The sequence below is a fragment of the Antedon mediterranea genome, chromosome 4, assembly GCF_964355755.1.
Source record: "Antedon mediterranea chromosome 4, ecAntMedi1.1, whole genome shotgun sequence".
Lineage (NCBI taxonomy): Eukaryota > Metazoa > Echinodermata > Crinoidea > Comatulida > Antedonidae > Antedon > Antedon mediterranea.
Genome location: NC_092673.1, coordinates 4789643 through 4815472, shown reverse-complemented (window position 1 = coordinate 4815472; position 25830 = coordinate 4789643). Strand labels below are relative to the sequence as shown.

The 25830-nt window shown below is 33.5% G+C and overlaps 3 protein-coding genes across 3 annotated transcripts; all 3 read right to left on the bottom strand.

Annotated features, from left to right (window-relative positions):
- Positions 1-1028: 1028 nt before the first annotated feature.
- LOC140046411 (uncharacterized) lies at positions 1029-11630 on the bottom strand. Its single transcript, XM_072091057.1, has 4 exons — positions 11503-11630; positions 6649-6798; positions 6045-6103; positions 1029-3362 (listed from the first exon to the last, which is right to left on the bottom strand). The coding sequence occupies exons 2-4, from the start codon at positions 6779-6781 to the stop codon at positions 3084-3086; spliced, it is 471 nt and encodes a 156-aa protein (XP_071947158.1). The 5' UTR covers positions 6782-6798; positions 11503-11630; the 3' UTR covers positions 1029-3083.
- A 163-nt stretch (positions 11631-11793) lies between these two features.
- Positions 11794-17822, bottom strand: LOC140047923 (uncharacterized). Its single transcript, XM_072092953.1, has 8 exons — positions 16779-17822; positions 16214-16304; positions 15969-16083; positions 15478-15548; positions 15321-15375; positions 14189-14326; positions 13431-13586; positions 11794-13022 (listed from the first exon to the last, which is right to left on the bottom strand). Exons 1-8 carry the CDS (start codon positions 17751-17753, stop codon positions 12605-12607), a joined length of 2019 nt encoding a protein of 672 aa, XP_071949054.1. The 5' UTR covers positions 17754-17822; the 3' UTR covers positions 11794-12604.
- On the bottom strand, positions 17822-23315 carry LOC140046694 (uncharacterized). Its single transcript, XM_072091402.1, has 8 exons — positions 23176-23315; positions 22571-22669; positions 21503-21546; positions 21166-21264; positions 19878-20375; positions 19232-19281; positions 18636-18827; positions 17822-17828 (listed from the first exon to the last, which is right to left on the bottom strand). The coding sequence occupies exons 2-8, from the start codon at positions 22653-22655 to the stop codon at positions 17822-17824; spliced, it is 975 nt and encodes a 324-aa protein (XP_071947503.1). The 5' UTR covers positions 22656-22669; positions 23176-23315.
- Between the last annotated feature and the right edge of the window lie 2515 nt (positions 23316-25830).

Here is a 25830-nt window from a genome sequence, read left to right as displayed (position 1 = left end):
CATTAGTGTACATATTTTTTATAATAAGTATAAGGATTGATTGATGTCACTGAGAAGATGGCATGTAAAGGTTATTTTATTTATCCTTTTTTGTGTGAAAAACACAGTAAACACAAATGCATGTATTATTTTAAAAGCATTGTGTGACGTAAAATAGGATGTTTTTGTCTTATTGTACCATTGGAAATCAAGTTTTAGTAGCAAGATACGATATATTTCCAAACCATTTGTGACTGTTTTTTGTACTCATTACACTTATGTACCTTCAATCAATCTTCTTTTTTTTACATTAACGACCCGAAACAGTCGAAGATATTTTCACGGTAAAATGTTGATTCTTAATCATGTAGTAAACAAAGTTTAAGTCTGGAGATCAGCGTGTAAAAGATTGTTTTTATTTATAAGCGCGGATTGTTTGTTTACAGGAGAATAGGGGGATGGGAAGGAAGGGGGTTTGGAAAGACAGAAAACGTTGAGCCCGGTAACCCAATGCTTTGCGAAATGTTTAAAAACAAACTTTTCATAAAGAAAACATTCGCAGAAACAGACCATGTTGACTCCGTAGTAACAGAACACTACAACAAGTACCAGTAAAACTTAACTTAATTCTTCCGGAAACCTAACCTGAATTCGATAGGTTGTAGGCCTAATTACAAGTGCATAATACTTATTTTATGAACGTACGCCTCTCGCTTTCAAATCTATTTCTTGGGCTAATTCATTCAAGATCAGATAAAGTTACGGCCTATAAAACAAAAACGTTTCCTCTCGCTTTCCGAATACATTTCTCTTGACCTAATTCATTAGAAATCAGATAAAACAAAACAAATATTCATTAATACATTGTATTAATAATTATTCAGACACGAAACATCATTTGATTTGCACGGTTCAGACGTAGTTAGAACGAATTTAACCGTATCCAAATCATGCCTATCCGAGTTAGAACCAACGTAATATATTTCGGTTTGTTTAAAATGCAAACGAAGACCTGAATCGAAAAGAGAATAATTGCAATTAAAATACTGTCAAATACGATAGATTTTATTATGCCGATTGCCTTAAGTCCCCCACACAAATGACATTTAAATTATGGCAGTTTTACAACAAAAAAACGTTCGTTATATAACCAAACATCAATAATAATAAAAGTTAATTGCATAATACGTCATCATAAATGTGTTCGTACCAAACATGTAAAGCTCCTAACCGCCTTGGCTATAATTTTTATAATTTCCGGATGATAAAGCTCATTTATTCTAAGGTCAGGGTTTAAATTTCATACCTTCACATTTGTTATTAGTATTTTTATTGTATTCTTTTACGTCATTAGAAAAATGTATTTGTTCTTGGGTCAATATTATTCGTTGCCACATAGCTTTAATCGGTAGAGCTTGTTCCAGTTATTATGTTCATATAAAATCGTTATACACTGTAAAAAAAAATGTTTAGATCTTAAACACCTATTTTGTACACACATTTTCCACACGTTTAGCTTTTAAACACGTAGTTAGAATGATGTTTAGTGTGTTTAAAACCTATACGTGTTTGTAGCTAAATGTTGTTTTCCTCCGCTTGTTTAGCAGTCAACATGTCACTATTATGTTCAGTCAACATGTTTAGATACGTGTTTAGCGTTGCGTGCATATGGTTTTACTATGAAGGGAAAAAGCTCCACACATGAGCTCCACACATGGCAAATTAAATACGTTTAAAACCTAAACGTGTCTTTATATTGCTCCACATGTTTAACAATCAATACGTCACTGATGTGTTGAGTTGGATACAGACTACATGTTTAGAATGTATTGAGAACCTAAACATGTTTATATCTAAACGTTAAACGTGTGGAAAAAGTGAGTACAAAATACATGTTTAAGATTTAAACATTATTTTTACAGTGTAGTAGACAAAAAGTAAAGTAATATAAAATCGTTATAGTAGACCTAAAATAAGTTCTCCTCTAATTAAAGATTCTCTCCATATTTCTGTATTCAGATAAATATAGAAAATTCTTTATTTAAAGTGATTATATTGTAATTGAACACCCGGCCCCATTTAAAAAGAGATTTTGATCTAACGGAAATATGATGTTATAATTATCCTAATACAGTATATCTATGTTGCTTCCTATTTTTTTTTAAAGATTTTAGTATTTACATTATAAACAATACGTAGATTGCACTCTAAAAGGAATACCGATAAATTCGTACTTTCCAATTGTCTGTTCATACTTTGTACGTACGGTTATATATAAATTTAGAACTGAATATTATTGGTTCTCACCATGGACCTATAATCATAGGTCCATGCTTGGACGCACACAGAAGCATGGCGCAACGCAATGAGTCGACCAATCATAAAGCGTGGTTCCCACTAGAGACGCAACACAAGGACGTAACGCAACGTAGTGAATTGACCAATCATAAGCGATGGATTATTTGAATTGTTGCTTGTCAATGGTAAACACACTTGCGTTGCGTTTACGTCGTTGCGTTTACGTCCTTGCGTTACGTTTTAGTGGGAACCAAGTTTAAGCGACAGAGTTCGGATAATCTATCGCGTCGTGATTGGTCAAATTACGCTTACGTCCTCGCGTAGCGTCCGTGGGAACCGAACCTTACGATGCCTCATTATAACGCCGACGCTACAAACAAATGTAAGATGGCCAACCGACAAAACAATAGCGTTAATTATGTTTTTCAAGATTTATGTTCCAAACGTGGGTTTATCGGCCTTCCTTTGATCGTATTAAATAAAATGATTATTCAAAATTTGCATTATGTAAAGTTGTCTTTTTAATTTTGTTCGCAATGTACATGTTTTACAGTTTAAGCAATCGTTAATTATATCTCCATTACTGCACATTATTCCTTCATAATAATATTCAAAGCATGACTATGATCTTTTCTGGTTGCATTTGTAGCTTACATGGCGTGACTACGTGTTTAAAAACATTTCAGTAAAGCTATTCTGTTGTTCTGTCGGTCCCGCCGACGGATGAAGCAATATCGCTCCAACATTGTTATCCTTCATAATACCATTTCTGCAATAATTCAATGATTATTTAAAAGAGCCTTATATCAAAATTTCCATGAGATTGTCCTATACAATGGTTTCCTTCTTCCAATAGGAAGTGCAGAATTCTTCCCAGAATGTTTCAAAAGGTAAATAATAGTTAAACTAAAAAGATAGGCAAGAACTTCAACTCCAGCTAGAATAACTAGAAGCGTCCAGTCTGTGAATAGCAATGGCGTAATAAAGCGAGAGCGTTTTGTAGTTGTTTCTTCCGTCTTCTTTTCAATTGTTGTATTGTAATCCATGTCATCCGTTGTTGTTGTTGTTATTATATCTTCATCGTCCTATTAAAAATAAATATTTGTTTGGTTTAACATGCATATTTAATAAACTTAAGCGCTGTCTACACTATCAAACTACTTTGACAACAAAAGTGTGATGCCCAAATATGGTAGTGCAGCGACGTCATTATGTCAATATATGGGCACATCACACTTGTTGTCACATAAAGTTTGATAGTGTAGACAGAGCGTTAAATAAAAAGGCTGGTGTAATTTGGGCGCTATTTGCACGGACGTGTCGTCTGCCGTAGGAGTGCGGGCGGTAAAGAGACGGGTAGAACATGTTACACTACACCAGTTTTCTTCACTCCTCTTCAATATAGGATGACATTTAAACTTAATTAAGGTAAGTTCTAAAACAAATAGCTAATTTGCATATTTATGCAAATTGAAAAGTTTCTCCCAAACAGCGTATTAGTTAAAGCTTGGTTCTCACTATAGGACGCAACGCGAGGACGTAGGCCGCCACACAAGCGAATTGACTAATCACGAACGACAGTTCGAATAATCAATCGCTTTTGATTGATCAATTCGATCGCGTGTGTTGTGGCTTACGTTCCTGCGTTGCGTCCTAGTGGGAACCAGCTTTAGTTTGCATTTTAGTCATTTTCACGGCAGCTGTATGATGTTGACGTCACCATGCATGGCGTACTAGTTATCAGTATTTTTTGTAATATATATTTATATAAATATGTGTTAAATAATGAGTTATATTGATGTAGAGACGGCGGTGTATAAGTCGGCGTGGGTGTTTGTTGTCATTTCTTGTTGGCAGACGAATCTCAGAAATAAATTTACGTTGATAGATGAGTTAGTAATTAAACTATGACACGCTCCAAAGCCGCACGATTATTAGTTAACTTCCTGCCTATTACGATATTTTTTTTTTCCTGCCGTGCATTATTATTTTTTTTTAATGCACACCGGCAAAGGATTTGACTAGAAACGTCTAGCTAAACAGTTGCACATATCTACTAAAAAAAAGATTAACATAAATATTGCAAATATCTAAACATGTCTGATCGCAGGTCTAAATATTCAAATCAAATTCAACAATTTATTCATTGCACTGGCAAGATAACTCATTAATAAAACGTAAAAATAGTATGGAAATTACCCATAATTAATAAATAATTAACATATTCCAGCTCTTGATTGTCATTTTGTCGATATATTAATATAACGTTAATTTAAAAGGTATATTACTTTAAAAAAATTGGTTTCACACTTTAATTTACCAATAAATTGATGGCTATAGTTACGACAAAACTCGTGTTCTGTTCAAATTTACGATAACGATTGTTTTCTAGTATGATTATAGTAGTAGGCCTACGCACGATTCATACTACAATTACGTCACACGTATTGGTAAAATGAGATGCCGTTACTTCTGAATTATCTGCTCTAATGTACAATTTCCATTTTGTTACCGTCTGATTCAGCTTACATTTCAGTGGTAACATTTTTAAAGTGGATAAAGTATTAACGCTTTTACACTAATTCTGCTAATGTAAACGACATTGGTTGCAATAATTAGGCTTAGGAATGTTGTTTAACGGTGGCGATGATAATTAACATATTACTCAGGTGCGTAAACTGCACACAATGTGTATCGGTAGGCCTAGCTTACCAGTGAAGAATCAGTAGGCCTAGAGATTCTAATTAAGGAACATACTGCCGTGTAAATCGTCGACAACCACGACAAACTATACTTTGGATTATAGGCTAAAGGTAAATATTTAAAGTGCACATGTGTTCATGTGGTATATTGGTTAAATGTAGGCCTATGTTGGCAACATGTGTGGCCACTCAATTGTAAATGGATCGCGGGAAATATCGATTCAATTGCGCCGAACATCATTATTTGCAAACAAAACAAATTCGTGATACAAAAATATCGGATTGACATGTTGTCAATACTAAGTGGCTGGTTCGCTCAAAGCTGTACTAATACATGTTACCTTAGGCATGCTAAGTAGGATAAAAAGCTTCTTATTAACAGGCAGGCTGTTAGTTGATGATTGAGAGATCAAACTTTCTCCTAGATCGGGACCATTATGCAATTATAATTCACTAATATCTCTATGATTGGACAGAAAACTGTTAAATGATTTTGTTACAGATGAACCACTCATTTGGGATACCCCTATTAAGGAGACACTTTGCTGGATCCCGAAAATAGGGTTATGTATTATAGATCAAATCATAATATATTCATCCTCTGATCCTAGGCCTTTTTTATCCTAGGCCTTCTTTCAAATGCATTCTTTAAAATAAGCACCGTATTTATAATATGCACCTCGAACATGCAGGCGCGGATTTAGGCCCGTCCCCTTCTCCTTATTAAAAAATATAAAATAAATTTTTATTTTTCTGCAACCCAACGGATCGTATTTATCAATTTTGAAATATTTAGCTCCTATATGCTGGATCCCTGACATGAACGTCGCGTCGCAATACACAGTGAAACTTAACAAGGCCAACAGCCATAAGTCGCGTGCTAAAACGCATAGTGATACCGGACCGACAGACAGACCGACAGACCGACCGACCGACATAGTGAACTATAGAGTAAAAATGTAAACAGCAACGTATTACCTGTGTAAGCAAAACAAGCTATTTCAATCAATAGGATCTCCGATTTAAAATTGATCTTTATTCGTAATGTTAGGCTTACAAATTTACCTGATATTCAGTGGTGCCATAGACTGGTGTATAATCCGGTGATGATCCGGCTTCATCCTCTATTGAAAGTAAACGATAAACATGATTGAGAATTACAATATTTGTTTTCAATATTAATCTCTGCATGGAATATGAAATGCATTTACGATATATGCTGTGATTGTAATATGTAATATGATCCCCGACATGAGAGAGAAAATTAATGCATGGTGACCATAACTGGGGCCTTAATATATTACATTATTATCATACTAGGCTATATAAACTGTAACTAATTTTAGGTTTTTCTATAGTACAAAAATAAAGTGTATGTCAACGAAAAACACAACATTCCATAGTTATCTTGCATTCGGATAAAGAGTCGAGGTACATCGTTTATCAATCAATAAAGTAATACATCAATCATCGACATTTTTATTCCAAAATCAAAATAAAAACATATACAAATACAATAAAAATGATATTGAAATAGGATACAAAATAAGCACAATTGCTTAAAACATGACCCTAACAAAATTGAACAAACATTATCTATATATTAACCATAAGAATCATCATGCTATATTAAAAAAAATTAATACACATGTTGATTGTTATAACTTGCCTGTCGCTGGACGTAGAGATGTGGGAAGACAATTTACATACGATGCTAGTAGGTATACAAGAGCCATGTAGCTGACAACCCGTACTTGATTATTCAGCATCCGGGTTACTGAGGCCGTCATTGCCATCAGCATTTAGTAACCTTTGTAACCTGCAATATTAATACATACTATTTAAGATAATAGTTATTATGATTACTTTGCATGTATTACTGGAGTATTAATGAGCTATTGGTGCCGTAATAATAATATTACAGGGTAAAAATACCATCAATAAAATTGGCCTACAGTAATTCTTACAGTAAAAACCTGTCTATACAACGGTCTATGCTACGGTAATGACGAGCAGTCAAAGTTTGTTCACAAAATGTCTTGAACGTTTTCCGCCATTGCGACATTACGCTTTCCACGATTTTGTCCATATTTGTCTGTTTTGGGAAGGATGGTTTGTTACTGTGCTAAAGTCTACATGTTTTTCCTTTTCAATATTTTTTTTATTTGGTCTATCCAGTTTCTTTTGGTCTTCTGGCGGTCTTACTTTCCTTTCACTTTCCTTCAACAGGACATCCGACATATTGGTACAGGTACTAATCATGATATCTTAGTGGTCATTTCATCGCGCAGGTTTAGAAAAAAATATTCTGAGAACCGTACGAATAGGGCGTATATTTTGGTTCCTCTATATTTGTATATTATACTTCCATTACATTGTTTACACGGTTAAAGTAATAATAATGATTTGAGTGATTTGCCATGCTTCTGCGATAAACTATTTTTTATTCTTCACTAATTTGCTTCAAACAAAGAATAATTAACAAAATTGTTCTGTTTACATCATTAGGCCGACATAATTATGATATTCTTTCGGTTGGTCCTGATCAAAACTATTAAAACTGTAATATACACTATGTTGTTTTTGCATTTTTATGGCGCATAATATCCGTAATTATCATTTTAATCTCTTCTGAAAATCGTGAACATGAATTTGTATGAGCTATAAAACTGTGTTCTTAATTCATAGTATTAAAATGTTACAACTCTCCGTGTTTACAAACAATGCATTATTCAAACTGTTTCTCTGAGGCCTATATCTTGATATTCGAAAATGTCTTCCCCAATTTGTTTTAATACCATCTCACTAAAATATTCATTTTTGTAGGTTTATAAAATCTGTACTGATTCTTCTGCATTAGGAACCTCAGAGGTTCACAAGACAAACATATACACAAGATGCTCTTTAAGTCTTTGGGAGTGGAGTTGTAATTTTGACCTTAGAAAAAATCCTGACATGTGACGGGAACCCAGGACCCTTGGAGTGGTAGCCAAGCATCATAACCACCAAGCCACAACTCCACTCATCATCATGATTATTACGGTATCCTTATAATCATGGTATCGGGGAAGAGTCATCCTCACCATTGTTAAATCTAACATCTTGATATTCGAAAATGTCTTCCTCAATTTCATCTCGATAAAATCTCTTTCAGCTGTTTTGTGTCTTGTTGCTTATTATGAATTCAAGTGATTCCGATTAATGACCAAGGCTCTACACTATCAAACTAGTATGATGTGTGATGTACCCAAATATGGTAGTGCTATGATACCATCCGTGTCCATGGGCACATCACTACACATTGTTTTTGTCGCACAACGTTTGATAGTGTGGAAAGAGCTTTTAAGCTCTTTCCACACTATCAAACGTTAAAACGTTCTAACAAAACTCTATAGCCCGCTCTATAGCAATAACTGAATTGAATGATCTCTCTAAGTTTGGTTCAGAAAGCACATTCAAGAGTCACATTATATTATTATGCATTACACCCACTCAGCATGCATCATACTTAGGTGGTGAACGTTATACAGATAGCTGTGCGATATAATTGGACTTTCATTAATAAAGGTAAAGCACTGTAGTGACATAACTCAAGTGAAACCCTAAACACGAACGCCATGTACAATCAATACTAGAAAGGTCCGGTATTCAAGTAGTCTAATAACAGAGATATTGCGTTGCTGGCTAGATTAAATTTGAGTGAAAAGAATATACCTACTATAACTTAATATTACAATTTAATACCGTACTGTATAGTCTTTATTGCAAGTGTTTGAGCTGAAGTAATGAACCTTCACGCAATGTTAAATTAAAACACTTCAGTTGATTAGGCTGCTCCCCAGAAGTTCATTAAAACAGTTTTTAGAACAGGGCCTTTAGCAATTCTTATTTATTTTATTTTATTTGAACCATATTTAATGAGGGTGATCCATCCAGCAATTGCTGATTATTTGGGACCCTCAGAACAGATACAATACACAAAATACAACAATAACAGTAAAGTTACAGGAAAACAAAAGCCAATAAATAAAATAAATTACATGAGAATTAAAAATCTGAATAAAAAAATTTGGAATATATTAAATAATTGACAAAAATAAAATATACATACTTATCTAACTTTATTTAGAATATGTTTTTTGAGAAGACTGAGTGTAAGCATTGCTTTCAAGTGTCATTGGTTCAAATCTGAGTCGAGAGATAATTTAGAAAGGTAGGATAGGATAGGACATTTTGAGTTTTGACGTGACGAATCTAAACCCGATGCGTGACGTGTGCAATGCGAATGTGCATCATGCGCACGAAATGTACCATCTTTACATATAGGCCTATTGCAATCGTAGCGTGTTTATAGTGAACGTGGGCTTTGTAGTGAAATCACACAGATGACTTAGTAATTAGGTTTACTAAATGGGATAATTGTTAACAATAATACCAACCCATTAAATTAATCAAATTTAGTTTACAATTAGTATTGAGTGTCTAATATGACGTCAATACAATGATATTAATTTGTGTAGGTCTATATAAAATCTGTACTGGTGCGCCTTTTTATTCTTTTGTTACAACAAAATGTGATGTGCCCAAATATGGAAGTGATATGCACAAATATGGTAGTGATATGCCATCATCATGTCCATATATGGGCATATCACATTTTTTTGTCCCATAAAGTTTGATAGTATAGATAGAGCTTTAAATGTTGATGATGCAAATTGAGACCATCTCTACCTATATAACACGACTCTCGCAGACATAGGCCTACAATGTTGATGAGCACTGTCTGGTTACCTAATAATCATATTATTCTTGCCGTCATTCACTAATATTATATTGTGATGATGTATGTTTACGATATCTTAAATCAACACGATTCTCAATATATTGCTTTTTACCCATCGTCACTACTTTGCTATAAATATGACTTTATTTCGCTTCATTACCGTGATGTCTTTTGCAGAACATTAGGCCTAATTCACCACGTAATAAAATAGTGTTTCTCGAAATGTCAAAATAGAACTGTAATAGGTAGTTTGTGTCCAATTTGGTTTGTTCTGATGCTTTAACAGTAAATGCAAATACTTCTACCCATTAGTGACGTGTCTCAGGTTTATATACACACATACGTTTGTGAATAGCGAGCAAATACGCACTTTCTAATATTCTATTTTTGTACAGTCTCTCTTGACGATATTAAAACGTGCAAATAGTAAATATTCAACGTTTGCATAGTTTTATATAGATGATATTGTATATTGTATATTGCGCTGACATGTAGTGTTGCCCGAAAGCTGTGCTATTATTTCTCGCTGTTTTGTTTTTATTTGATTTCGCACTGATGAAGAGCTAGTCTAACCCGAAAGCTATTTTTTTCTGGCTGTTATCGTGTTGATTTTGCTTTTTGCTTATTTTATTTGTATCTCCACTGACATCCAGCCACTGATACCCACAGCATTGTCATTTTGTCAGTGCTTATTTTATTTTGTATCACCATTGACATCCAGCCACTGATACCCACATCATTGTCATTTTTTTCAGTAATTTGCCTTGGGATGTATAACATATTAACTCAGTATACGTTATATAAGACCGTCATTAGGGCCTACTCAATCACAAATAGTATTTCCTGTAGTTCATTATGAAATATAGTCCGTTCACTACTATTAATCTAACCACAAACACCCCCACTCTCCCCACTCCAATTCCACGCAATATAAAAAGGCAAATCGTATAATTACATGTCCTAAATAAACGTAGCTTAATTGCCAACAAGGTACAGTAGTAGTAAGAGCACAGACATTCTCACCAATTATTTTTTTTCCAATTTGATTAATTGGATAGAAATTTAATAGTCGAAATTAATTAGAAAATGTCTGAAAATTAGAGTAGGCCTATAAACTCTTCTTAATTTAAAAGAGTGTATATAGGCCATGTTTAACAAGGCCTCGTTTCCAAACTTCCAAATTGTTGTATACATAATGTTTTATCTAGCGTCGTCCCGTCCCAGGCGATATATAAGATGTACTTGATAAATCATATTCGTATAATATTAGTTATTGATCATTTATCGAACACAATTTACTTTTACTGGCTGGTATTACATCATAAGCTTAACTAAAGCGTGCTGAAATGAGGCGGAAAAGGCGAGGCTGACAGCAAATTTCAATCCTGGTATGTTCGGGTAAAAGTCTCTATACAGTAATACAAACAATTAGCACATTATTGATATTATTCAGAACTTTTAGTGGACGGTCTATGTAGGAGATTTATCTAAAATGGAAACCCGGTAAATTTATACTCCTCGGATAACTTATAAATAAGTATATTATTATTACGATGATTGTGATCACAGCGATTGGCTTTATTTTGACTAGAATTAAAACTTTTATTATTAAATAAGTCTACGATTTAATTATATCAATAAAGTATAGGCATACACATTACACGCGCGCGTCTATAAAGTGATCGAATTGGTCGAGCTATATTTAATTAAAATTAGTTCAGTACACAGATGTCTACTTACCAGATTTCCAAATCAAAGACGGTAAATGTGAAAGCCCATTCATATTATCAATAGGTATGATTAAGGTCGCGTATATTCAAGTGATCATGGCAGGCGTAACTTGCATACTGCATCGATGCGTTTGACCGGCTAACTCTTGAAATACGAAATACTATTAATGTGTGACGTCACAATATTCAATACGACATCGAGAGGGCGACCCGTACTGACAACAGGTTAATAAAAAATTGAAGGTACTGTATTACGGTATATCAATTCGACGTCTTCAAAATACGCATACTAAAACATCCTTTCGTCTTTTGTTACAATATAAATTTATTTGTAATTTATAAACATTTTAATAATTGAACAAGTTTAAAGGTCTGTCTACACTATCAAACTAGTTTGTGATGGTCCCAATGGTAGTGATATGCCCAAATATGGTAGTGATGTGCCCAAATATGGTAGTGATGTGCCCAAATATGGTAGTGATGACATCATCATGTCTATATATGGGCACAAACATTTGTTGTCACATAAAGTTCGATAGTGTAGACAAGAGCTTAACAAAGACTTTTTAACACAATTTTAAAAACTAGTTTATATGAATTTAGAAATTTTTCCTTTTAATTTTTCCTAAGATGACATAATCAATTCGATCGTATAGACCCAATTAAAATTTAAAATGTTCTCTGCGTTTTTAATCATCGTTATTTTGCTTAATCATCATCCTGATCTTCTGTTTTACATATTACTTTATGTATTTTTTGTCCAATTTATCAGAGATAACATAAATGGAGATAAGAAAAGTCGGTCAAGCACCCATGGACAATAACAGACCATGACAATCATATCATGTAGGGGATAGCACCATCATACATGTTTTAACACATTATCATAATCAACATAATACTGCAATGTAAACTAATTGATTGCATCTAAATTTTTTATATTTTTAAAAGTAATGTGTATTTATACCATTTCCTAGTAGGGTTTCAATAAAAAAAATCCTAAAAGCAAAAAAAGGCATGTTCAGATTCCACAGGCAGACTTTTCTATGTAAACCTTTTCACTGTTTCATGTGATACAGTAAGGAAAAACAGTACCATATAAAAAGCATCATTTATTTTTTCTTGCGGAAGCGTCCACCGCCTCTCCCTCTTCCACCTCTTTTCCTCCGACCTCTAGACTGTGGTTTTGATGTCGTCGGGAAATATGATTTTTCATTAACCTGCCCTCCCCTCTTTGGTTTGTTATTAAACTGATTGTTATAGTCTATGAAACCAGAAGGCATGTTTTTTATGTTACGGAAAGCTTTGATCGGAGAATCGCTAACGTCGAATTCTCCACCCGTTGGCGTATCCTCGTTGTCGCTGTATTCATCTATTTCAACATCATCTTCAACATCATAATCCCCGTCGTCCTCCTGTGTTTTTTTGTGACTGAACGCGATGAGATCGTCAAGATCACCCTCTTCCTTTTCTTCGTCGTCTTCTATTTTTTCTTTTTTTCTTGTATTTCTTTTAGCAGTTTTTCTTACCCTTCATGAAGAAATATATCAGTCATTTTAAAAAATGAAAAAAAAAAAAATTTCCTGCCCCTAAACACCACTTAATAATACCACAAGCCCCTAGCTTAGGGTGCTAGTGCACTCTGTCTACACTATCAAACTAGTTTGACAAAAAATGTGTGATGTACACAAATATGGTGATATACCTAAATATGGTAGTGATATGACATTATCATGTCCATATATGGACACATCACATTTTTTTGTCACATAAAGTTTTATAGACAGAGCTTTAGTGTCTAAAGTTACAGTAGGTATGTGTGGTACTTTTATGTACTGTATAACATTGTGTGGCGTATTCATGTTCACCTATGTTTATGGTCATGACAATAACTAATTAACTTATCTACAGAACTGTGTCATACTGTAAACATAATACCTTTCACCTATAGAAGTAGACGGTTGCTGACTTTCAACGTGTAAGCTTTCTTCCATGTTCTGCTTTTCAAGTTCTGCGTTCACATGTTCAGGGTACTCAGATTTTGGTACAAGCTTCTTGCACATAAAACAAGTTTCCATGGCTTCTTCTTTGACCCTATGTGGTGAGAAATAGATTATTCAGACACTACCGCAAAAATATGTACCACAGACAGTGTATACAGTGGTGTAACTGCTATGAGCTATGAGCGCTCACTGGCTAAACCCAGTGGCTCCGGAGCTTATGGGGCAGTGCCCAGAGGAAAAAGAGGCATTACAATATGTCGAAAAAAGGTAAAAAAGCCCTGCCTCAAGCCTTGGAGTGCCACCTAGGGTTCCTAAACCATGCCTCTGCGGTATGCCACTGAGTGTATTTACTGTACCCAATGTCCCCTGGTGCATAAGGAATAACTAGAGAGTTGTTTAGCAATCCTAGACACTGAATTGAGTTGTAGTTGGTTTGTTGGTTGAATGAAGATGGTTGGTTACCAATCCCAGGGTCTTGGTTTTAAATCCTGTAAGATGCCAAGATTGTCTTTAATTAAAATATAACTCCACTTCCAAAACGTTTATGACTTTGTGTAGATCATCTTGCGAAAAGGGTTACCACTGTTGAGGACAGCGAATGAAATGACTTTGTATCCTTGGTAATTTGCCTAAATTACTGAACAATCTGGTCAGCTTTTAGGGCACATTGAAGTATGAATGTCTACTGGTTACCTGTTCTTTGATTGTTGTTTAGTTCTTTGTCTTTTAGTTGCTTTTGGCACACTTATTGACATCTGTTTTCTACCAACCATATCAGACACAACTTGATCAATATGGTCTGGACCACTGCTGATGTTGTCGTGCGATGTTCTACAAAAGTGTTTTTAAAAAAGATATAAATATTGATTTTATTGCGGCTGTTGTATGAATTGTAAGTGTTACTTTAATAGAATTTCTTTGAGTTTATCATTCTGTTTGTTCTCAACATTAAGATTATTGGATTCTAAAGGTGCCCCCTTTACAAGAGTATGATTCAATGCCAATAAAAATTAAATTTGCAATAAAACCTGATTGAAGTTAAGGTTTATATTACAATTTGTCTTGCTCTCATAAAATTTTATCTATCATACTTGTAAAGTTCATTGGTGTGCTGGTATTTTTCTAAAAACTGATCATAAATTGTGATTGTTCATTCCAGTTAATAGGACTGTAATAGTAAACTTCACTTGAGTTTATCCTTGCAATTTGATTGGTTAATTTCATACCACGCTCTATTGAATGGTTCTATGGTTTTTTTGTAAACATCTTTTAGAATTTTATGCAACGCATGGCTGGTTAATAACTGTCCTACTCGACAACCAAAAACCAAGCGCTACAGTTTTTAGTTAGTCTCTCGTCTAACCTTTGACATTCAAGATGGAAGCAGAGGATTAATTGAACAAAGTTTACGTTGGAAATGTAGGTGTGCTAGTAAAGATACACTGTAATAACACTTTTGTATTTATTGAATGGGGAGTATATTTTTATTCATTGGAAGACAGAATCAGGCTGTCCTACTGTACAGTATTTCTCATCATTCAACTACTCATACTGTGCCCAAATATGGTAGTGATATTCCCAAATATGGTAGTGATATTCCCAAATATGGTAGTGATATTCCCAAATATGGTAGTTAAACGTGTCTAAAGCTCTGTCTACACTATCAAACTAGTTTGACAAAAAAAAGTGTGATGTGCCCAAATATGGTAGTGATATTCCCGTGTTATGACATCATGTCCATATATGGGCACATTACATTTTTTTGTCAAAGTGTGATAGTGTAGAAAAGGCTTCATACTATAACATTACAAAATATAATATTTACCTTCTTGATGGTAATATATCTTCATCACTACTACTAGAGATTCTATATACATCTCCTGTGAAATAAAAAAACATATTAAAATGATTTAATTTATTTTAAAACATTATGTTTATTTGAATCAATTATGTATTTAATAAGCAGGTGGACAATTACATACCTTCTTCAGCAGGTTTAAATATTGTCTTCTTTTTGCTACCATATTTGGCTACTGGAGTTGTTACTGCTTCACTGTAAAAGGAATTAAAAAGAAAATCGAAAATCAGTGTTGTGGTGATAGTAACAATTGAAGAAAACATGTGGCAATAAGAATTTATGACAGGGCCGTAGCGAGATGTTTCAAAATTAATAAAGTATATGAGCTGTTCAGGGTTTTTTGTTTTGTACAAATAAAAGAGGCAACTGATGAATCAACAGTGTACTATATAGACTTTTTGACATGTGGTAGGCTACAAAGAAAATATGTATGAAGCTTACAAAACGAAAGTCATCGTCCTAATTCATGTGTCAACAAATAATCAAATTCCGGCATACCATATATTTTTTGTGATCATACATTATGATACAAAACCATATTCTTGGTTTCTGTAGCTACTGCACCTATTACCCATAGCTACAATAAGTTAGTGTCTACCTTTAAAACTACCGTACCTGAACACCCAACCACCTGTATGGTCATGCTCCATTTGGCTGCCAGTCGAGTTATCATCTTCAGAATTTAACACTTCTGTTATTTCAATAGGCTCAGTCTCTTTATTTGTAGTTTCTAAAGTATTTAAAATCATAATTCAAATACAGTTAAAATTATTGTAAATATCACTTTAAATATCAATTTAATAAAAATGTTTATCAGTAACTCTGCTTTAGTTGATTTTAAATTTGTCTTATTTATTTACCTTCTTCTACAGGACCATTACATTCTGATGCATGTCGTAAAATCATGTCTGGATGAAAGAGAACATTGCACAATGGACAAGCAATACCATTCTAGAAAAAATAAATACAAACTTAAACTCTGTCTACACTATCAAACTTAAATGTGAAAAAAAATGTGCCTATATATGGACATGATGATGTCATATCACTACTGTACTGTATTTGGGCACATTACACTTTTTTTTGTCGTCAAACTAATGTGATAGTGTGGACAGAGCTTTAAATATCAATAATATGTGAGAGGAAAGTATTAATTGGTTTAAAGTAATGATAGATTAGAGCCCCTAATAAAGCATGGTTCCCACTAGAGACGCGACGCAAGGACGTATACTCAAAGCAAGCTTGATGACCAATGACAAGCCACTGTTCGAATAATCCATCACTTGTGATTGGTCAAATTACTTACGTTGCGTTACGTCATTGCGTTGCGTCGCTAGTGGGAACCAAGCTTAAGGGGACAACATCTGGAAAGTGTCCCCTGAATAGAAGTGGTTCTACTGTATTTTTAGATTTTTCATTTCTAACCTTATCTATATCAAAATTTGTTAGTTTTGAAGATGGGCTTTCACTACGTTGACTTTTTAATGGAATTTCAGGAGATTGTTCACGTGGCCTTGACCTTAGACCTCTGCTTGTGGAAGCACCGGTATCAGCTCGACGTTTGCGCGCAAAAAAGCCTTGAGAATTGTCTGGTCGCTTCTCTCTTATCACAATAGGTCCAGATCCAGATGACACGTCACTATCGTTACCATCCTGAAAGTGTTTTTTGGGTTCATTTTCATTTTGATGAGGTTCTTTATCATCCTCAAGTATTGATTCAATTACATCATCCAATACTGCATCATCATCAACAAAATTATCAGATTTTAATTTTAAATCATTGGAGGATTTATCTTCAGAATTCTCAGTTGATTTGTCTAAATTTTGTGAGTCTATATGACCTGAAGGTTGTCCCGATTGTCCATCTGCATCTTGACCATCATCCGTTTCCTGGTCAGACTCCACACTCACAATTTGAACTGGACTGTCATTTAACAGTGAATCATCAAGTTGTTCATTTATGTCATCTTCAAAAAAAGGTTGCGTTTCTCCTGCATATAAAACATCATCGTCAAGAATTTCTTCATTCTTAATATCAAGACCGCTTTTTTCTGGATTTTTTTGTTGCTTACTTAATTTTGGTTTCTTTGGCTCGGTTTCAAAATCGGAATCGGACGTGTTGTGTATTACGCTTTGCGTTCGTCGTTTCCGAGCAGAATTCACATTACGATTATTCTCCCCTAGCGCGTCACTTTGAGATTTTACAGTTTTTCCCGACTTATTAATTTCTTCAGGTTCATCATCACTACTGTCAAAAAAGACAAACGGTTTTTCGGAACGTTTACGATATTTCAGGCAGCCCCTCATAAATGGGCCGACTTGAACAGGTGACCCCATAGCGGCAAATTTGGAGAGTTCACGTTGAGCACTTCTAAATATTTGTAGTTGTTTGTTTAACATAGTAAGAATAATTGAAGTGTAATCGTTGGCATTTGCATTGTCAGGAGCATATAATGGTTTTAATTTCTTTAAAATCTGAATAAACAAAAGAAATATATACTTAATCAAAATTAAATAAATAATACGCAATTACATAGAGATTCCGAAATAAAAGATTGAATGAATAATACTAGCCATTATCCATCCACCAACCATGTGACTTGATTGTGACGTAGACAAAATTGGCCACGAATTGTCAGTCATCGCAAAGTAATTGTTCGGCAATAGTATCATGCAGTTTAGAAGATAGAGTAACCAATTTTGGGTTAGTGCTATTATAATATAGAAATCCTACAAACTATATTTCTTTTTAAACAATATACAATTTAAAATAACAGACTTACTGGTCTATTGATGATGTTGAAGAAAAATATGAAAAGAAAAAGAACAATTCTGTTACAATATATATTATATTCTTGATTTCTTTAAATAAACAATAAAAGGTAAATTAAGTCAGCTAAGACTCAGTGAGGAAACTGTAATATTCCCATGGGCTTATGTCTGAGGTCCAGCAATAGTCTGTTGGTAAAGTACCTGCTGCTTACTCGGGCTCGAATCTAACCCCTAGCCATCAGCGCAAGCTTGGTGGTCTAGAGGTATGAACGCCAGTGATCTGGAGGTCATGGGTTTGAGCCCCACCTGAGAATTACTTCTCAATGTACCTAGTATAAAGTACAAAATTACGTCAGAGTAGGCCAAAACATCTGACCACTTATAAATTTAAAGCTATCCAAATAGTGGCATGAATTTATAGCTAAGTGAAACTAACTGGAAATGGAACCATGGGGCAGAAGACACAAGATAACAAAATTAAAACTACATCAAAATGCATAGTTTTTTTACCTTTTATCCACACATTTTAAAGGTATGTATGGTTCTGATGATGGAAAAATCTCAGATGATTCCTCCTCCTTTTTATTATGAACACTAGTTTCAAGTTTTGGTGTTTTCCTGGGTTGTTCTGTGTCAACTGGCTCCCTTTTACGTTTCTTTAAACTTAGTCTGTCCTTCCGTACAGCGAAGATATCCATTTCACTGTAAAGAAATTTAATATCGCTTTAAAAAAATCATTTTTATCTTTAATTTATTTGACAGCATTCTCATAAATGTAGTGTATATGAACTTAAGATAAATACAATAGTCCCACCACAGCAGTGCACTACATTTTCATTATAAATCAATATTATTCAAATAGCATAGTGACAATTTGAGTGTAGAAAATGCTGATTGTCACTCCATGACAGGATTGTTGTAAGAGTGCAAAGGGTCAATGCAGTGTGTAGTTTAAAAACCATTAGTGAATATTGTTTGAAGACCGTGCATTATAGTAGTAGTATGCCAGTCAGCTGATTTTGGCCTGTTTTCACATAATGTACTGTTTGTTTTTAATGTATGATGTGAATAAAGTTGGAAGATTCTTAAACATCTACATAATTTACCTATGAATACTCGATTGGTGAGAAATCTGGGTCATATCTTCATCTTCAACCTAAATTAACAAAAAAAAGTCATTCAATCATATTGTTTCAAAAAAATGATTTTGATTTTAAAAATACGAAAGTAGTTAATAATAATAATGTTCGATTTACACAGCGCAAAATGCAGGGCCCCTCTAAGCGCTGAACTATCAATGTAAAAAGCACAAAAATTAATTAATGTTGAAAGTGCAAATTGAAAAGGTAGGATTGGATGAGTAGTTTGAATGTGGTGCGATTCGGCATTCCTGATTGAGTTTGGAAAGGGCGCTCCAAAGACCAGGAAAAGGCACGTTTTCCATAATATTTTGTTGAAGGTCGTGTAGGTATATGCCTGAGTAGTATACTTTATGTTAAATCTCATTTAGGAGTGGAGATGTGGCTTGGTGGTTTTGATCCTTGGCTACCAATCCTAGGTTCAAGTCCTGTCATATGTCAGGATTTTACAACTCCACTCCCAAAGACTTGTAATAAGACTTTGTTTATGTAGAGCATCTTGTGTATATGTTTGTCTTGTGACACTGCTGCTCATTAAATATGGTAAAAAAAAAAAATACTTAGATTCTTATTATTATTATTGTGTACAAAGTGAAAGAAATAGATAATATACCAAACAAATATCAGGTTCAGATTCAAATAGTGGAGAACTTCTACCACATTCATAATCCATATCAGTTTTGTCACTATTATCACTGTTGTCATCATCCTTATCATTGTCACAACGTCCATTGTTGTCCCCATCCTCGACATTGTCACCATTCCCTTTATTGTCACCAACCTCTTGTTGCTTTGGTGAGCTGTGTGATTCAACCGAATAAGGAAATGTAAAGTCATCCTTTGATTGGTCGTTATTGTCATCTTTCTCGTCCAATTCAATGCTACCTTGCTTGTGCTTATCAACATTTCCAACTTCATCTGCGTTATCACCAAATCCATCGCTAACTTGCGCATCTTTATTGTCGTCTTTCTCTTTAATGTTACCTTGCTCGTGCTTATCAACGTTTCCAACTTCATCTGCGTTATCACCAAATCCATCGCTAACTTGCGAATCAGACAATTGTTGACCTGAATTTATGGTGTTTTTTTCTGTGTGATCTTCATCTATTGGCTAAATAGATCAATGATTTATACAAATTAGCTTTCAAACTTAAATAAATATAGTATAACCTTTATTATGGGGACACTTTTAGGACCCAACAAAATGTACATTTAATAGGGCTACCCCCTGAATTAAACAACAGCAAATTTAAGATCTCTGTCTACTGGCTAAATAGATCAATTATTTTTATCAATCAGCTTTATAACTTATCAACAACTTTCTTTTTATTTCTCTATAAATTGTGTTTAATCTGCTGCATTAATTAAATAAATATAGTAGAACGTCTATTAAAGCGTGATTCCCACTAGAACGTAACGCAAGGACGTAAACGCAACGCAAGCGTTTTAACCAATGACAAGCGAAATTATAGACAGTTAGCAATCACAAGCAAATAAGCCATCGCTTGTGATTGGTCAATTCATGGAGCTATAAATTTTATAGCTCCATGGTCAATTCACTTGCGTTGCGTTACGTCCTTGTGTTGCGTCGCTAGTGGGAACCACGCTTTATGTGAACACTTTTTTAACCAAACATAGTTACAAGTATAATTTTAATCCCCTGAATCAAATTACGGCAAATATTTACATCATTGAAGCAATCCCGATCAAATTGAGCACTAAATGTAGACAATTTGTTCACTGTGGAATAATCCACCTTGCGGTTAATAGACAACAAATGTGATGCCAAAAAAAAAAAACAATGCATTAAAAGATTATGAAATAAAAAATAAAAGTCATTGAACATAATCAAATCACATCTAAGCACTTTAGTTCAAGTATGCCACACAAATTTTACTTACTAGGGACGTTTGTGAGACTTTGTCCTCCTCGGACGTTGGTGAGACTTCGTTCTCCTCGCCCAGTCCATTTTTATCTAATATACTCAGCGCAATGGCTTGCTGAAATTTAAGACAGTAAAGCAATACTGATGATAAACAATACAGTTTAAGTAATAATAGCCAAAAAAAACTTGTTTTCACTAGTCATCAAGGTGTACATTCAAATACAAGTTAATGACACAGAATATTCAAAAACATATAACATAAATTTGAATAATTGTAATTTGTCTAAATACTAAATAATCATGTATTTATACCAAATATCATTTTGTAGTAACAATATAATTTAATATCACACCTTAATCTGATCTTCCTCTTCTTTAGACATGCCCTCAAACTCTCCTGGAAGAATTATAAATATAAAACTAGTCTAAAAAAAAATAGGCTATTTTTCTTTTTTATATTGCCAGCAAATCGTCACTTGTTTCTATTCTATCTATTATTTAGCACGGCATAATTATGTTTGTAATTTAATAATAATAATTTATTGGAAACTTCACTTTTACAACAGTGGCATACTTTGATGATAAAGGTGCGTCCAAATAATGACTTAAAATGAAATAATTTTTGTAATTCTGGCTTTCCTTTACTTATACTATAGTAATTAGATATTGAAGTAATTTTTAAGGCAATTCCTGAATTTTCTTAAATTATCGTAATTGAAACTTTTCTTCAATTTTATTTAAAGACCCCTTCCCTGCAATTTTGGACGTTTTTTGGAAAATAATACATATATATCACTTTAAAAACATTAAACCATGTCATTCCTTGTCTTAAATGTACGTTTTATGGTAAATTATGATAAAAAGTGAGAAACAATGCACTACCTAAGTAGCTCGCGGCGATCGACCTCTCGTGGACGGTCTTAGGCCTAGCCTAGCTAGGCTTAGTTTTGTAGGCCTAGCTGGTAAACATCGATAACGTACGAACATCGTACGCTAGCTATATACCTAGCCTGACGTTGTATAGTTGCTGCATTAATTGTCTTTCTATTTTTGCCAGACTCCGTTGATACAAATTGGGGAAAACCCGGTATTTTCGCTGAAAAGTTAGGAGTCTTCCATTTGTTTTGGCTTCACGATCGATCGAAAAGTGGGCGAATTACAGGTGAAAAACAAAAATATCAATCCGCGCGCAATGCATTTTGGGATTTATAGCGGGCCGCTATAATTATTAGAATCGATTTATTTTTCACATTTTTAACCGTTTAAAGACGAAAAAAGTTATCGCAATAGGACCATATAGTATTATTTTTACATTAAATATAGTTTGTGATCTTAAATTAGATCTAAAAAACGTAGGGAATGGGGCTTTAAAATTAACAAGTTGATCAAAACTTTTATGTCAATGATTTAAACAAGCTTACTTTCTTCTTCCTTGCGTACATGTTCCCTTCGCATCACACGTTCATTCCTCGTCTTAGAGGAAGGCTGTGCTTCTGCTGAATTCATATTTTTTAGGCAATCTAAAAATATAACATACAGTATTAACGTAGGCTATTCAAACATAAACATATTGTACAGTATAAATAAGCATTTGGGAAATCTGTGAGACTGTGAGGATGGGATGTTTGGAAGAACTCTTTAAAAATGGTAAATGACTGTCAGCTATAGGGCCTAGGTTAGGCCTCATTTTTATGATTAGGCCTCTCGGCTTTAGTTTTTTAGCCAGGCCAGGCCTAGCTTATTTCTAATTAGTAGCTAGGCTTGCCTGTGTGTGTAGGCTAGTAGGGCCTCTGACAAATACCACATTGCGAAAAGAAGGAAGTAATGTCTGTAGTAATTATTATTCAGTGAGAATTCATAACTAGACTTAACTAGCCTAGGCCTAGCCTAGCATAATAATGAATCCCGGCTTTCTCGTGCTGGCTCCACATAGCCTACCCCTCTCTCTCTCTACTGTTGCCGTGCCTCACTCACACGAGTGTGATCGAATTCCCGATCCCAAAGCTCTAAAACAATGTAGTTTTACCTATGCTGAAATCGTAGATGACGTGTATTTGACACAAAAATGCCAATATAAATTTAAATAACTTTGTTCTGATACATTTTCCAGGCCTAGCAAAAGTCAATCTTTCACCTCCAACAACAATCTCGCGCCTATATTATTAAAATAACCTATGACCTGGGGGAAAACCAAGAAGACGTTATAACGCATAATTAATTTATTGCGTTTAACGCGTTTTCATCAACGAAATATGCAATTCATGCAATGTTGTTACTTTCTATACAAATTTTTGTTTGTGGTTTTTTTTAAAGCAGTCTGGCCGTACCAATACTTTAACCTAATTATTCTTTCTTACGCTTTCCATGACCTAATACAATTATGCACCATATTGTTATTGTGGTTGTTAATATTAGTATAGCATAATCTACTAAACTCCGTGTGAATATTGTCGTGTTCGTGAGTAATCTATCCCAACCCAAATCTCTAGACCTTTAAATGTAACGTACTAAAATTACACTATATTTACAAAGTTTAAACTAAAAAAATCATTAAAAAACTATTTAAAAATTGTCCCTACAAAACATGAAAAATAAAGATTAATTAAATCAGACTTTGAATAGGTTATTTTGTAGTTTTAAGTTAATCACTTTCGTAGAAAAAAAACCGAAAGAAAATAATGTTTCATTAATTTATAAAATTACAAAGTAAATGGTCATATTTAACCAAAAATCCATTTGCTGTCCCATCTATTTTTTGCTTTAATCACAGTTTGTTTAAGGTAAATAATTTTGTTTTTGATGTTTTGTTTTTCAAAATGGATAACTATTATAATGTGACATTAAAATGGCATATTCAAGAAAAATTGTTTAAAAATTTATCTTTTTCGAAAGGGAAAAATCATTTGAAAATAATAAATTTAAACATTGCCAATTAGGCTATTTTAGCAAATTTTGGAAATCTGAGATTAACAAGAAAATAGATACAACCTGTAAAGTTTTTAAATGAAAATTGAACTTTGTATAGTGTGTGTCCTTTTATATTGCAGTTTTGAAGATAGTAATTATAGTAATACCAAATCAATATTAATTCATGTACATTACTTAGATTTTAATATTAATAAAACTAAAGAGATGGTAATTGATTTCCGTGTTAAATATAAGGCTGAAGTTTTAAAGTTTATGATATTTTATAGGTTTTTTTATGCCCGTATAGGTCTAATTTATTATATTTGTGTATATTTCTTATCGTTCTTGGTTTTAATGTTAATTGTATGCATATGTGTATATATTGTATGGGTATATATATATATATATGTGTATATTAATCCAAAGGCAAATTACTGAAAAAATGACAATGCTGTGGGTATCAGTGGCTGGATCTCAATGGAGATACAAAATAAAAGCAAAAAGCTAAATCAAAACGAGAAGTAAAACAGCCAGAAAAGTTAACAGAGCTTTCGGGCAACACTAGCCCTTCATCAGTGCAAGTGTGTGTATGTATATATATATATTTTATGCTATGACGTTATCCAAATTCCTTCACTTGCACTGATGAAGGGCTAGTGTTTGCCCGAAAGCTCTGCTAACTTTTCTGGCTGTTTACTTTATCGTTTTGATTTAGCTTTTCGCGCTTTTTTTTTGTATCTCCATTGAGATCCAGCCACTGATACCCACAGCATTGTCATTTTTTTCAGAAATTTGCCTTTGGATTTATAGTCATAGTCATAGTCATAGTCATATATACTTTATTGTCCATTTAAAAAACAGAAATGTGATTTGAAAACTGGCAAAATACAAAAATATAAAATACAATTTACAAAAACACACACGAAAAGTTAAGAGGCTAAAAATTGTTAAAATTAGATAAAAATTATTATTCTTTAATTATATTATATTTGATATATAGTATGACGTATTTCTATATATATGCGTGTGAATGTATTGATATTATATGTATATACAAATATATAAACTGAAAGACACACAAATTATGATAACTAACGTTTCATAAGTAAACAACTTTTTATTAAATATGCAATAGATAACATAACAAAAAAATAGGCAGAAAATAATGTAAACTTATAATATGAGTTCTGTAATTGTTTTTTATGTAACATTGAATGAATAAAGGTGGTGGTTAACCACAAAAGATAAAAAAAAAGTTGATGATAAAATCAATTCTTTATTATAAATCCATTGTACAAAGTATTCTATTATGTCATGAAAATTCTTTGAGAGAAAGTGATAAGAAAATAGAATCACTAACCAAGCCAGTAAGATTATAAGCAATCAAGTCACACCACTGGATTGTTTAAAAACGACTTTATTTTAAATAAGATTAGAAATATCATGAAGGATAAATTCATTCTCGTTCCAAATACTCTCAAATGTTGGTCCTCCTGCAGATCATGAGAAAAATAAACACTGAGCGATATAATAAATCATTTATTTCTACTGCAGTTATATCCTACAATGGTACTCTAAAAAGACAATGCTGTGCAAATATGAACCTGATGTTATTGGTGTACTATTTGGTTTTGTGCTTGTGCTTGTTTATGAATCTTTGGTCTATAACAGCAAATGAAATTCCCCCGAAGTTTGGGATAATAAAGTTTTATTGAATTGCGTAGGCCTACTGTATCTCCCTGCCCATACAACAATGTCATATCAATACCATATT

What these genes read in the sequence shown, in the direction of transcription:
- LOC140046411 (XM_072091057.1), bottom strand. Translation starts at nt 6,781, where the DNA reads ATGCTGATGGCAATGACGGCCTCAGTAACCCGGATGCTGAATAATCAA. An exon ending in ATCTCTACGTCCAGCGACAG is followed by an intron (nt 6,104 to 6,648) that starts GCAAGTTATAAC and finishes TACTTTCAATAG; the next exon opens with AGGATGAAGCCGGATCATCA. An exon ending in ATGGCACCACTGAATATCAG is followed by an intron (nt 3,363 to 6,044) that starts GTAAATTTGTAA and finishes TATTTTTAATAG; the next exon opens with GACGATGAAGATATAATAAC.
- LOC140047923 (XM_072092953.1), bottom strand. Translation starts at nt 17,753, where the DNA reads ATGTTAAACAAACAACTACAAATATTTAGAAGTGCTCAACGTGAACTC. An exon ending in ACAGGTGGTTGGGTGTTCAG is followed by an intron (nt 15,549 to 15,968) that starts GTACGGTAGTTT and finishes TTCCTTTTACAG; the next exon opens with TGAAGCAGTAACAACTCCAG. An exon ending in AAACAACAATCAAAGAACAG is followed by an intron (nt 13,587 to 14,188) that starts GTAACCAGTAGA and finishes CTCACCACATAG; the next exon opens with GGTCAAAGAAGAAGCCATGG.
- LOC140046694 (XM_072091402.1), bottom strand. Translation starts at nt 22,655, where the DNA reads ATGAATTCAGCAGAAGCACAGCCTTCCTCTAAGACGAGGAATGAACGT. An exon ending in AAGAGGAAGATCAGATTAAG is followed by an intron (nt 21,265 to 21,502) that starts GTGTGATATTAA and finishes CTTAAATTTCAG; the next exon opens with CAAGCCATTGCGCTGAGTAT. An exon ending in CTGAACCTGATATTTGTTTG is followed by an intron (nt 19,282 to 19,877) that starts GTATATTATCTA and finishes TTGTTAATTTAG; the next exon opens with GTTGAAGATGAAGATATGAC.